General features: G+C 41.4%; 1 protein-coding gene across 1 annotated transcript; it reads right to left on the reverse strand.

Moving 5' to 3' along the window:
• Positions 1 to 315: 315 nt before the first annotated feature.
• IRS4 (insulin receptor substrate 4) lies at positions 316 to 4,912 on the reverse strand (the record flags this gene model as incomplete). Its single annotated transcript, XM_080652910.1, has 2 exons — positions 316 to 371; positions 1,117 to 4,912. 2 exons carry the CDS (start codon positions 4,910 to 4,912, stop codon positions 316 to 318), a joined length of 3,852 nt encoding a protein of 1,283 aa, XP_080509036.1.
• Between the last annotated feature and the right edge of the window lie 10,227 nt (positions 4,913 to 15,139).

The raw sequence follows: 15,139 nt of genomic DNA on the forward strand, positions 1-15,139 counted from the left end.
AGACACACTGATAACGATACTGCACAATGTACACAGGAGATTTACTCAAAGTCTTATTTTCAACTCTTGCTTATTTCTTCCTTTGGTAAAGGAATCCTTTAAAATTCTTCCACTGTTCTAGTAGGCTGCCCCTAAGGTCAGGTCTTCCTCTAGCCTTATTATCTTGCATTCCTGTATTTCCCAGAAGACACACCAATGAAGATGTTCTAAATGCTTTTTAAACCTTCGAAACAATATTCATACCCATTACCACGCTGTCACCATACCCTCTTTGGGGAGAGTTACATGAAGAAAATGAGGCACAGGGAAGGTGACTTACCTGTCACTTAGTGACAGAGAAAAAGAACACTCAAAGTTTCTGGCAATTTGTTCTGAGTGTAAAAACAATGGAAAAACACATTCCACAGCCAAATACTCTCTTCTTTTAATCACCTGTTGTTTTGCATTATTTATGCTTTGTTCCTTCCAGATATTCTTGGTAACAACTGAGATTTAACCTTCTTGGTAAATCACAGCAAACAAACATAAGGATGATTGTTTTTTAAAAAGAAACGTTCAGAGAAGAAAGTCATCCACTTCTAAATGTTAACAATTGATTTCTACTGCTTGATATTCTGTGCTCTTATTAAAATACCTGCAATTAACAATGGACAGTTATGGAAAAAACGCCCTTTACTTGTTGATTTGAAAATGAGTTCTTGGGATTCAATCTAAGGTGTCCTATTTGCATAAATCAGTAAGTGTTAAGGAAGGATATCTGAAAACACCCTCAAGCTACATATCCTTAAGTGATAATCGGTTCTTTCCAGATAAAGAAATGATAATTGGATTAAAACTTACGTTTTTGCAAAGATCGAAAGGTATTTCATACATAAAATTGAATTATATTTTCCATGCTAAATAGGCAGCAGCTAATGAAATATTAACTCACTTTGTAACTTTAAAGCACTTTACAAATATATTTTTATTTTGTCGTTGGATTAACACTGAAGTGAAGTTTCAACAACTTAAACTAAAACTAATTATTTCGTTTCCCTAACACCTTAATGTAGTAGTGCGTCAATTCATTAAGCACTAACCATGAACTTTAGGAAAATTAATTCTAAAATTACCAACCTCTTTGGGGAGAGTCGAACTTTTTGTCCTCAGGTCCGGCGAAGTCCATTCTCACGTATGTGTCTTCCTCGTCAGAATCTTCTCGCTCCGGGAGCCTAGGCAACCAGTCGCGAGGTGGTGGTGGGGGAGCGGCAGCTGCAGCAGCAGCCTCACAAGCCCCGTTCTCACCTCTGGCAAGGTCTGAAGATGGGTTTTGGGCTCTAGGGTTGGAGCTACCGGCAACGACGTGGGCACCCCTTACTGCTTTGGCACCAGCAGCATTAGCAACAGGTTGGAACCAGCAGGCAGAGGCAGCGTTAAATCCAGAGGCAGCCTCGAAGCCCGCGGCGGCTGCTCCCATGCCCGGGACCGCGGCGAGGGCGGAGGCGGCGGCTAGAGCCCGGCCTACAGCTAAGGTTGGCTCAGCGCCCACAGCCGAGGTGGAGCCTAGGGAGGTGTAAAGGTCTCTCTCCAGGCTGTCGGTAGGGAAAGCCGAGACAGCAGCTCTGGTGGATGCAAAGATACTTTGCGAACGGCTTTGTGTGCTTCTTCTCTCTAGCTCTTCTTCCTGCAGCAGCCTAGCTACAGGTGGTGGTTCGGAGCAGCGGCTAGGGGAGAGAGAAATGTCCATACAGCACTCAGAAAATGGGTCGACCACATAGATTCGACCTGTTTCAGCATCATAGCGAATGGCACGGTCACCAAAAGTCAAGGCTGGTGCCATTGCTGGGTTGAACGTCACTTCAATGTATTCACACTCTTCCTCATTAGCATTGCTACCTGTAGCACTGGTAAGAAGAGGCAGAAGTGGCCACCTAGCACCGTCCAGAAAGAAGCGGTTGGCACCTGAAATAGCTCTTAAAAGATTTGAGAGGACGTTTGCTGCATTTCGAAATGGCACTCTGAACTCAATATTCATGTAATGAGAAAAGGCTGACTGTCTGGGGTTAGCAATTATGCCCCAGGAATGTGGCAGTCCTTGAGTAAAGGGGGCTGGCGTATTACTACTTCTTTTAGTGAAGTCAATGTTGGCGTAGTCACTAAAGTTGTCAGCCTCTCTCTGCTCACGTGTGGGCTTTTGTGGTTTTGGCTCGATTTTCTTTTCTTTTGTAATAAAAGAAAGTCGGTTAGGTCTCTTAGCCTGGTCCTTGGGGGGCCCATCATCTGAAGGCTTTGGAGGTGAACTCCCCTCTCCAGGCTGTGAGATTGACTGGAGGGTAGCTTCAAAGCCCTTAATTGAAGGCTTTGAAGCTGCATATTTGGGACCCCTGATTGACGACCCTTCTTTGTCTAGGCCCTTCCCCAGGAGTTTTCCAGAGAACATTGGTACATACTCACTGTGGTCACTCTGTCCCAATGGGGAGCTCTGAAAAGTTTTTGGCAGAGAGAAGTAGGAGCTCCAACTTTTGGAGGAAGAGCCTCCCTGAGGATTTGGGGGTTTTTTTGGAATTGCACCGGCTCCAGGAGCCATAAACATGTAATCACTGTCACTGTCATTGTCCTTAGAGTTATCCTCTTTATCAGGATCAGATGCTTTTGGAGGAATTGGGGCAGGTGGTGGGATCACTCTGGGAAACATCATCATGTACCCTCTTGAATCTTCAAAAGAGGATCGAGAGTGATACTTTACTGAAGCAGAAACATTTTGAGGAGCCATTGGCATATAATCACTGGAGCTTTCCAGAGGGGCAGCCACCCCTGGCCTCATTGGCACGTATGGGTCGTCCTTATCTTCATTAAAAGCTCTGGCTCTGTGAGGACCCCGAGCTGCACCTTCCAGGGTCTCTGTATCTTTGACTTCTTTGCGTTCTTTTGTGGCTGCTCTGTCAGCACAAAAATAAAGTCGGAACCTTCCCCCAGACTTCCCTTTTCCACCAGTTGCTCCAGCTGGCGGAGGTGGAGGTGGTGGAGGTGGTGGCATTTCTTGTTGCTTGCTTTGAATTAACTTGCCAAAGTAGGATCTTTTCTTCAGAGATTTTGCCCATTCACCATTGCCATCGGAGTCTTTCCCACTTCCTGAGCCTTTGGCCCCTCCAGAGTTCTTGCCACCACCTAAATTATGGCCATCTCCTGGTCCCTGGCCACTACCTGAACCGTGCCCACCACTGGCTCCCTGGCCACTGCTGGAACCGTGCCCACCTGTGGGGCCCTGGCCATTTCCTGAGCATTGGTTTCCTCCTGCACCCTGGCTCCCTGAGCCCTGGCGGCTTGAACCCTGGCCACCACTACATCCCTGGCCACCTCCGGAGCCCAGCCCCCTGCCTGAGCACTGGTTTCCTCCTGAGCTCTGGCTACTGGAGCCTTGGCCACTTGAGCCCTGGCCACTTGAGCCGTGGCCACCTCCTGAGCCCCAGTTGTTCATGGGCATGTAGTCACCTGTGTTTCCTTCCTGACCCGCTTGGCCTTCTTCCCCAGAGTTGCCAGAACCGAAACTAGACGCTTCAGAAAACAGGCAAACTCTGTCGCTGGGGGTTTCTGCAGTCTGCCTAGCACGCACCCGGCAGGGTGCTAGGCGTCGAAAAAAGCTGGCTGGCACAGAAATCGTTCTCCTGGACCTGCGCGCTCTGGGCAGGTGCAGTCTTCCTCGCCTGGAGTGGGGCACAGGCTCGCTGGGTGTTACGGAGTGCCTGGTAAGGAGCATCTCGTCTTCTCCTTCACCTATGGCCCTGAGGTGGCAAAACTGTTCAAAGCGGGACCTTCTTAGCCAGCCTCCGGGCTCCAGCGGCACCATGTCCCGGTGCCTCCTAGTGGACAGCAGGGTTAACAGGTGGGCCCCAATGCTAATGCTGTAGCTGCGGCAGCGGGCTCGGTATTCGTCTGCACACAAGGCTTTCATCTTCTCCAAAAAGAGCTCATGCATATTTTGGGCCACCACACAGTCATCGACTTGCATCCAGAGCTCCCCTGGACCGATGACGGTGGACCTGCCGACTTCCAAGAAGAAATACTGCTCAGAGTGTCCGCAGCGACGGATGCTCAGGAGCTGGACGACCACACTGGCCACTTCGGTATTCAGCCTCACAAACACAACCTCCTCGTCGGTAAGACAGAGCCGGAACACGCCGCTCAGCTCTTTTCTATGCCCCAGCCCCCTGGGTTTGACTATTACCTGCCACACATCTTTGTAGAATGGTGGCTCCGCCACCGCTGGGGCCGCCAGCGCGACCGGCTCTCCATCCAGCTGCGCGCAGGGCGTGCCGCAGCGGCGGCGTTTGCTCTCGAGGATGAGGCGGCTGAGCAGCAAGTACCAGCTCTCTTGCTCCGACTCGTTTTCGGCCACCAAAGCAAAGTACTCATCCTGGGTGAAAAGAGCGATGAGATGTCGGTACCTTGCGTCGGCCCGCTGGCTCACGGAGAAGCACTGGTACAGGGTGATCACGCGCCGCGGCGGGATGAGCGCTGGGGCTGAGGCGCCTGAGGCGGCGGCTGCTGCTGCAGCGGCCGCAGCGCGGACACTGTGCCGGAACTTCCTGGCATTTTCGTAGTATTCCAGCCGAGCTGGGGCGTCGGCAGTCTCGAGTTTGAGCACGAAGTAGCGCCTGTGCCCATGCTTCTGCTTCCGCAGGTAGCCGTGTTTGCAGACTTCCTCGCCGACGGGGAGGTCCTCTTCATCAGACTCGGAGTGTGACCGGGAGCCAGTGGCGGAAGAAAGCCACATGGCTCCCGGACAAGAAGACCCGGTCCCAATGAGTGCGGTTAGGGTTCCCGAGGAAAGAAGTGGGGTGGTCCCCACTGCAGCTAGAGCTGCCGCTGTAGCCGCTGCTGCAGCTCTCAGTCTCCTTGTCGCTCGGTGGTGAGCGAAAGGGCAACTCGCCATGGTGATTCTGGATGTTTTAAGGTGAGCGAGGGGGAGGGGAGCTCCGGGAAGGGAGGGTTGGGGAAAAAGGCCGTCTACCTCTGTCCACCCGCCCCAGCCCCCTCCCGCTCAGCCCGCGCCCCCGCCTACTCCACTCAGAGCGCACAGCGGCGGGCAAAACAACACGTGACCGCAGCCTCACGCGGCAGCCTCCTCAGCTCCAGCTACTCGCGCAGTGAAGGGGCGCCTCGAACAGCAGCCAGAAAGAGGTGTGCAAGGGAGGGGGCTGCCGTCCCGAGAGGCGGGGCCACCTCCTACCCTACCTAGACCCTCTAGGTCAATCTTCGGACCTGTGGGCCACCTGGGGACCAACGGGAGGAGATGGGGCCCTCTGGCCACCCTGGTTCTAAGGAGGGGTCCACGAATGCACAGAAGGGCCCGAGAAGGCCTGAAGGAGCGGTGAAGAAAGTGGTTAGTGAGCCGATCCAGGTGGGGGCGCCACAGCCCAGGCTCTATTGGCTGGAGGGTGCAAGAGGTGACTGGAGGGAGCGAACCACAATCACTTGGGGAGACGCCAAGGAGGAAAGCTGGCACCGTCTTGGGACGGTTTGTTTGTTTATTTGGGAAATGAGAGCCAGGTGAAACTGTTACAAGGTTCTCATTGGATGTGATGGGAGCCAATGGGAGTGTCTGGGAGGAAGGCGGCCCTGAATTAGTTTGGGGGGCAGTAGGGGAGCTGAGGGGCTAGGGGGCGTGGCTTGGGTCAAGGAGTGGGCTCCGCTGTCTGGTTGTCACGCACTCAAGCGGTAAACAACCCTCTCCAAGTAGCTGTTAATAGTAGTGATAAACTCATGTAAATCCCTGAGCCACGGTGACCTGGGGACCGGACCCAGCCAAGCGCCCTCTTTTGCTCCCTGCCCTTCACATAAATTCTCTACTCCTATCATAGTCTGGTCTACTAGCTCCCGCCGCTCACCGCGCACCGAGAGCAGAGCGACTTGGGAGAAAGTGTGGGTATCCCCTGGAAACGTGTTAACGACCGAGGCTCTCAGACCTGCCACCAATTCCTGAGCCCTCTCAAGCCCTCCCGTGGCTCTAAGGCACACTAGCAACTGCGATGCCTTCCAAATGAGCATAATCTTTAACCAGAGCGCATTTCTAGCCCCAGGAAACGCAGGTTGGCTAAAGACGGTGTTTCTGGCTATTTGATTAATGGTGACTGAAAGCACAAATTTGGGGGCCTGCAAAGTATACAGCCGTGTGTGGGGGGGGGGGGCGGGGGGGATCAGACTCGAGTTTCACTGAAAAACAGCACTGTTGAGTTGTGATATTTTCCCGTGGGAGATGCTTGGAAAGGCGCCTTTAAGAACATTTCAAAATAAAATTAATTTCCCCTTTCCCTGAGTGAAACCGAAAAACTTTAGGAAAAGGAAAGCTCATACCTAGAACAAAGGATCATACGGAATACATATCCTACAATGTATTTCGCATCCCTCGCGTCAAGAAAAGATTTTTGTCGAATTTCAGTCTAAATTTGACACCACACAAATAAGAACTACTGCCTCCCTCATTTCTGGAAAAACTGCTGGAGTGTAAGTGCAACCTCCTGAAATGTTTCTCAATCTCTCAATCGCTTCCCTTCTCCCTTCTCTCCCTTCTCTCCTTTCCTTCTCTCCCTTCTTTCCCCTCTCCCCAGGATTTTAGGAAATGGGTCCATATTACACTACAATGCCAAAAGAGTGACTACAGTTGCAAAGACAGAATTGGGCTGAAGGAAAGGGAGAGGGACATATGGTATTTCTTTCTAAAGGAATAAAATATTGGTTCACCTTTGGCTTAGAGTAGATGCTTTGAAGGATATTATTTATAAAATATAACAGTAAGCAACTTATGCATCATATAACTAAACCATGTATGCATTATAAAAGTAAACCTCTTAAGAATTTGTTCTCTGTTGGAAACAGAATAAACATATTTCAATAAAGCGCTCCTTTTTGATGCTCCCGTTTGGTGAAAAAAAAAATGGTTTTGGTCATCCCCAAATATTAGAAACAATCATAACATTCTATTTGCTGCCACAGGTTTATAAGGGCAGTATATTCACAGGTGCTAGGAGCAGCCATGATTTCTGAAAGCAGCTAGAGGCAGAATGAGTGTGGATGTTGAGAAAGCCCTGACTGGAGCTGCTACCTATATGTTTCAGTTGCCTAGTCACATATGTAGAAGATTCCCTACACTTATAACCTAAATGATAATGTATAAAATAATTTGAGGTATTTATAATAGATATGATATTTCACAAGTCTTTCCAAGCACAGGGTTTTGCTTTAGATAGAAATGTTTTGAAAACAATGAAATGCATTTGCAAGTGCTTCGAATAAAAAAAAACATGACATTTTACATGTATTGAAAACGTTAAACTGCATGTTAAATAAAAATATGGAAAATACTGAAAATAATGTATTTTTAAATCCTAATTTATCTGAAGAATTTTTTTTTCACATAGAGTGGTAGCCATACAATGTATGTAATGTTGTATCTTGTTCTTTTCACTTAACATTCATTATATAACATGTCCTCATGTTATTACTGACGAGCCTAAACATCATTTAAAATGCAAAAATATTCCAGATATTTGTATATTAATGCACTTAATCATCCTTATGCTTTGAGGTATTTAGTTCATTTTCATTTTGTTCAATATTATATGCAAAGTTGCAGTGAACATTTTATACCTATAGTGTTTTTTAAATGCTTAGAATTACTCCTTTGGGGTGGAAACCAAGGAGTGGAATTACTGAGTTAAAAGGTATGATGCATTTTTTTTAAATTGCATAATTTTGCCCTGTCACCACACTGATTACCAGAATTGGACATTCTAATTTTTTAAAACATCACAGGAAAGGTGGATCAAATAGTATTCCACTGTTCTTTTCATTTGAATTTTTGTTTACTAGTGAGTTAAAAATTTTATGTATATATATGTATTTGCTGACAATAGATTTCTTGTGTTTTATGTTCTCTACCTTATCCATTAAATTCTTAGTGTGTTTTATGTGTGACTTGTTTACATAATAAAGATATTACAACTTTGTCATATTTGTTGCATGTTTTTTCCCAGTCTGTTGATGAAACACATCACATTTAAAATTGATTCTCTTCTATTTTTAAAAGTGTGCAAATTAGGCAAAATTAGGTTTGTAGTGCAGTTTAGAAGGGAGCTAGTGACAACCACAAATGTCACTCTGATCACTTCCAACCTTCTTTTAAACCATCATATATCTAAACTTATATGCTATGGTAAAGAGAGAAGTAACTTTGTTCTCATATCAGCAAACTATAAGAGTGCATCTACACTTGTAAATATTTTGTGGCACACTTAATACTTTGTATGACATTCTCTACTTTAGTATGAAACCTTTAGGATTAGTAAACATGTTAAAAACAGAAGTGTGAAAATACATTTAAATAATTACAGTGAAAAATTAACAATGCTGATCATCTGTACCAAAAGTGTATTATTTTGCTGTAATAAAATTGAATTAGAGATATAGTGTGATGTTTCATAGAGGGATTTCACTTTGTATGTCCCTACAATAGAAAAGAATTAGGCAAATATTAGTATTGTAAATAGGGAGAACGTGTGGGTAGAATAACATTATTTTCTTTACGTAGTTTCACCAAAGCTCAGTTCTAAAATTTGTCCAACACTAAAGCTCTCTGGAAGGGACTATCAATACTGAATTGCACCAGATGCTACAGATTATCTGACATATATTTAAACTTTCATCTTCCTAGACAACTTAATGATATAGAATAGTTGTTTAGTTTAGGTCAGGTTTCCTTGGGCAAAATAAATTGGAGTGGTGGTACAGACATCTAGATGGTTTAGGTAAAAAGTAAAGACTTTGTATCTGGCCTGAACTCACCAGACGGTTGCTTTAATGTTCTACTATTCTTTGGCTACAGACTACTATCTCTTAATTTTTTTGTTTTTATATTTAGGAATAGTTTCCCCAGGAAGCTAAATTTCTTTTCCATATCTAGTTATAGTTTCTGTAAAGTTTGGACTCTGAACCAAGAATCTCAAACACAGATTTTTAAAACAACAGATTAAAGGTAATAAAACCTGAAATATTTCTTATTTGTTTGCCAGTTTAGCTGAGGGGGGAAACAGCATTCCAGCTGGTATGTTACACCTAGAAACTAAGGTAAATGGATAAACACAGCCACAGTAATTTTCAACCACTTTCTACCTAATGAAGAAATATGCTTTTAAAGGGATTTGCTTTTAAAAGGAGTTTCCTATGAATCCTGTTTTAAGAAAGTAGTTGTTTAACTGAATTAAGTAGTCCATAGTAATAAAAACTCATCTTTTCCCCTCACATATATGATCATCAGTAGTCTAAATTCAAATTTACTAAAATAAAAATAGATAATAAAAGTATGGATTTACTTAGCTTAAAAATTAAACTGTTGCATTAAATATGGACATTATTCAAGAGAATAAACCCTAAGAGGAAAAAGTAACCAGTATAAAAGTACTATTATTCTTGCCCAATATATAAATTGTCCTTTAATAACTCTATTGTTTTTGTGAGCTAGCATCCAATTATGTTGATGAAAATGTGCTATATTTGATATTCAAGAATGATGCTAGTGGTGATTATTGCTTTCTCTGCATTTGGACATAAATAAAACCATAGACTATGAATGATGTGTTCTACACTATGCAGGAATAAGGGCAGCCCTGTGATTTGTGGCTGCACCCACTGCTTGCAGATGATGGCTTTGCATCTCTGCTTCTTTCTGTGCTACTCAAAACCTCTGCTGGAGAAAACTACCATCAAATGCCTGACTGCTGCACACAGAACAGATCTGTTTGCTGCTTTTGTTTCCATGAAGTCTACAGCTAAATTAATTAGAGCAAATGCATGGTTTAATTAGTCTCCTAAAGCTTTCCTGTTATCTTAGGAGTCAACTGAAAATTAACTCAGTAAAAAATCAAGCATTTCTCCCCACCTCCAAAAGATGAAACTTTCATTTTGAAATGACTTCTAGTAAGTAAACGAAATATCAGAACAATGAAATCTAGCATATTTCACATAACTTTCCATAACTTTGCTCCATATACATTTTCTATGCTAATATAAATGAACAATAACAATTTTAGCTTTATGCTGTTCCTTGTTGGTATACAGCAGCCTTGTTCTTACTGTTGAAAAGATTATCAGTTCATACTGCCTTGTCTTCAAAAATGAGAATCTTTATTTTATAAATTAAATAGGATCATTATATGGTTAAATTTGGTACTTTAAAGGAATTAGTATTAAAGACTTGCAGTTTAGTTACCTTTGGATGTTGAAGAAACCAGCTATCAGATTTAGGATGTAATATGTATTATGATTATCATCATTCCCTTTTCTCCACTCTTCACATGGCCCTGCAATATCTGTCAGTTTGAACTCTTTCCTTCAATTTCCAATCACTATCCTGGTTTGGTCTCTAATCAACTTTACCAGGATTGCTGAAATAGCCTTACCCTTCTTTGGTCTCCATAGTCAGAATATTTTCTCTTATATTTCACTTGAATAGTATCATTCTCCCTTTAAGGTTGTATAAAGAAAGTGTCCTCCTCCTTGTTTTTCTGCTCTGTCAGAATAAACACCTAATCCTAGCATATAAGTTTCCCTCTTCCCAATTGACATCATAACCAACACTCTTTCTCACTCCCTTGCTGAGCACAACCCACGTTTCCATTTTTCCAAATTTATTGCTCATTCTATTAAAATACATTCTCACTGCCTACACTTCAGTTGGTAGGTCTCTTTAGGGTATTCTACATATGATTTTATTTTCACTGTTACTTAGGCTATTTCTTGTATCTGAATATCCTCACCTCCTAATCACTGATTAATGTCAATCATCTTCCTCAATACTAAGCTTCCCTCACTCACAACCACTGACTAATTTTCATAATCCTTGCATGTATGTAGAGCTAAGGATTTCATTGTTATTAATTGATAAGGTCATATTATTGTTAAATGACAATTATTGTCAAAATGACTAACACTTTTCTACCACTTGGTAAATAGCTAGTGCCCTGAACTTTCTATCCGCACCCTCTCCCCATCTCCCACCAAAATGCTCTTACTCAATCTAATTGTCCTGGCTACTTTAGCCTTTCTTTCAGGACCTCCCACCTCTCCATTGTCCAGCCACTATAAGGTTAACTACAGGCACAGTAGTAGATTTCCAGGACCCTACTCTAGGACTTTGACTGACATACATTCTTTTTCTTTTTTTTTATTTTTATTTTTAAAATTTCCCTTTTTATTGAATTTATTGGGGTGACACTGATTAACGTTATACAGGTTTCAGGTGCACAATTCTACAACACATCATCTGCAAATTGTATTATGTTCACCAGCCCAAGTCAAATCTCTGTCCATCACCATTTATCCCACCTATACCATCCTCTACCTCCTCCACCTCCACCCCACACCCCACCACTGCAATCACCATACTGTTGTCCATGTCCATGAGTTTACATTCTGATTTATAGGCTTGTACTACATAGGTTGTTAAGTAGTTAAAAGTAATACCCTTGGAGATACTGGTAAAGAAAACCCATGAGTTGGGAACACTGTTCTAGACTATAAACACTTTGAGGACCAAGATTGGGAACTGTATCATATTCATCTTTGTATCCCTAATGCTTAGGACAGTGCCTGAAAAATCACCAGTACGTTTGTTTGAAGGAAGAAAGAAAGGAAGGGAAAGAGAGCGAAGGGAAGGGAAGGGAAGGGAAGGGAAGGGAAGGGGAGGGGAGGGGAGGGGAGGGGAGGGAGAGTGAGGAGAGAGGCGGAGAGGGGAGGGGAGGAAGCAGGGTGGAAGGGACAGAGGAAAGTAGGGTAGCAGGAGAAAAGAAATGTTCAAGATAGGTTTAAATGGCCACTGAAAACTATTTGATCCAAATTACATGTAATCACCCCCAAGCTCTTCATGACTGATAGCAAGACTTGATGACTTCTGCCTGATACTGCTTTCTCCTCAAAGGAATCATGCCCATTTTATTCTCTCATTCACCATGACTAAGCTAATCTTTTCCCATACGTATCCCTTTCCCATCTTGCAGTTTTCAGAAACCTCAGGAAATGTCTGTATCCTATTTCCCCCTACACTTTTAGTTCCTTTATTTGGGAACAAAGACACATTTCAACCTTGATAATTTAGAGTGATAAATATAAAATTAATGCTGGCTATAAACAGAGAGAGTAACGGTGATGATAAACTTTTATCAAGGAAGTACAAATCACTTCTTGACACCATTTTACCGCCCCCCCACCAAGAATGTAAACTCCATGTGCTCTGATGTGTTCTTCAATGCCTGACATATAGTAGAGATCCTCGATACTTATTGAATGAGTTAATGAAAATGAAAAATTGGTCTTTCAAAGTTAAATTAGAGATACATCATAGATCACAAGTACTTTCCATAGGGATCCCTTTCAGAATCTTCACAGAAATCTTCATATACCTGCTTTAGTTAAACATGCTCTTAAGCATCAACATTCATAATATGTCTAGATATATTTACAAATCTATTTCATAATCATTATTTTCCAATTTTTCTCTAATTGTTAATATTACAACACTTTTGCTTTCTATACCTTAGCAAATATACAGACAATTGTCATATACTATGAATTACATGAGTTTCTTTTGGCAAATCTTTAAGTTCAGTTAACATTTATTTAGAATGTTTTTGTTGGTAAAATGTGTTCTAAGTTCAAAACAACTGTCTTACAAACTGCTTTTGAAATTTAACCATTTTGATTTTCAAGGCTTTCTGTATTCAGTCTGTATTTTACTATCAGGCAATTGTTTATGTAATTTAAGTACTTTTCAGTTGCCTCATTAGTGGGTGCTTTATCTTCCTCATTGTTTTGTAAGCCCCCCTGAAGGCAGGGATTATGTTTTCCTACTTTTGTTCACCCCTTCATGGTGCCTAATACTGCATTGAACTCAGTAACTCCTTGTTGAATGAAGGATTTTACCAAAATGCAAAGTACTACATAAGGTGATGAGCCCAGAAGACAATGTATTTAAAACAAAACAAAACAATGAAACACCATTTAATCCCTTTCTTCAGTATTTAGGGCCACTGCACTTGAGATCATGTTGGAGACTACATTTGGTTTAAATTTGTTAAACATTCACTCCTCCCTTGTCAAACTTTTTCAGAGTTTTATTAAAAAAAAAAACAATACAGGATAATAAATCCTAATTATGAAAACATCAGCAGCATAATAAGCTTAAAATGTTTCACTCTTCATTAATTATATGTTCCTTTTCCCCCTAAAATACATCATTGGTTTATTACGAACTATTATGTAAAAAAAATTAATTTCGGTTCAGGAGTTAGGAAGTGAGATGTTTGTGCTTATTTACTTCAGGACCTTTTCCAAAGTTGGGACTAAGGAATCAATAGAGAAATAAGGAGGGAAAACTTTCATTTTTTGATCAAGGAACAATAGGAAAATTTAGACTCTGTCTCATAGTAAACTGCTCCCTTCCTTCAGTGACAATGCATTAAAAATACCTGGGATCTTATTTCTTAATCGGAGTGATGGTTATAGGGACATTCAGTATGTAGTTATTATTTGAACTGTACATTGCTTTTTATATACTCTTCTGTACATATGTTATATTTCACAATCAAAGAAAAGATACCTTAAAGAAAAATCTTGTCCAAACCTGGAAACATCAATATTGCACATTAATTCAAAATCTGGAACCAAGTATAAAACATCCCTTCCTTTTGTTAATTAGATTCAGAAAGGAATAATGTTAACATGTGAATAGAGTGTTTAAGAAATAGTTAATTTGCATCTGAAAAGAGGTGTCCCTTGGAAAGTGAAATTGGTGCTTTTAGAATTTAAAAAAAATCTAAGCTGAACAAAACGTTTTGTCTACTGAAAAAGATTCCTTTAAAGATAGCTTCAAGGTCCACCTGAAGACTTTTGTCACAAGGTTCAACACTCCTCTGGAATCTCTGAGGTGTTAAAAAACCAAAGCTGAGAGCACTCCAAAAAGTGAACCATGTAAATTGAGAAATCCTAATTCACAGTACCTAATAGTTCAAGATGATAAGTATCAGGGAAGACTTACTTTTCTCTTAAAGTTTATTTGTTTTCTATGACTTTACCTTCTTTATACGTGTGTGTAAATATAATTGTGGCTTTTAATGTACATTTTTTTTCTCATCAACAAGATTGTAAAATTTTTGAGTTCCGGGATAATCAATTGTCTTTCATGCTCCCTGCATGGCCTACCTCTGTGTTAATTACGTAATACTTTGGCTTGATTTGCAAATGCATATACTAGTATGTCACATTCTTATAGTTTGTGACTCCTTTGTCTCATCCATTTTATACCCAATAGAATGTGCTGGAGAATATAAGGATCACATTCTTCTATTTTGTAATGTATATGATCTAGAGGCAGTTATGACCACTAATTGTAAATTTAGTGTACTTATACAATTAAAAGATTGAAAAAAGTGAAAGCATTGTGTGATCTGGAATCTTTTAAACTATTATTAATTCTACAGATCAATTTTGGAAGTTTTCAGACACCCAGGTTGACATTTTGACATTCTGATCCTAAGTTAAAAAATAAAAGCTTACTCAACTTACTAGAACTATGGGTTTATGCCTATAATAAAAGCATGACCCAATATAAGGGAGATATTTCTTTAAACTTCTATTTACTTGAAACTGATTTACTATACAAGTCTTTCTGTGAATTGAAAGTCTTGTATGTTAAAAAAATAATCATCTGTAACATTTTGCAATGTTACAAATTATTTTTAGCAACTGTATAGCAATACATGTCTAAAAACTAGGTGTCATCATTCAGCATTGACTAAATGTTGATGTTTCATGATAACTACGTGTGTGATTTATCTTTGTTTTAAAATTTTAAGTACTCAGACATAGCAGACCAAATACTCATGAGTCAAACTTCTTTCTTTAATTCATTTGGGCCTCCTCACTAACTAGTAAACCTTGCTTTATGATTTTTTATGACATAATAGGACCAATATTTGATAATGAGCAGAATATTTGATTTTTAGCAATAAGGTGTGGAAAGTTCCATACTGCAACTTAGAAGTGGGTTTTAGTCTCATTTCTGAAACTTACTTTCCATGTGATTATTTAATCCTATTTATCTTTGTTTACT

This window comes from Plecotus auritus (genome assembly GCF_963455305.1).
Source record: "Plecotus auritus genome assembly, chromosome: X".
NCBI lineage: Eukaryota > Metazoa > Chordata > Mammalia > Chiroptera > Vespertilionidae > Plecotus > Plecotus auritus.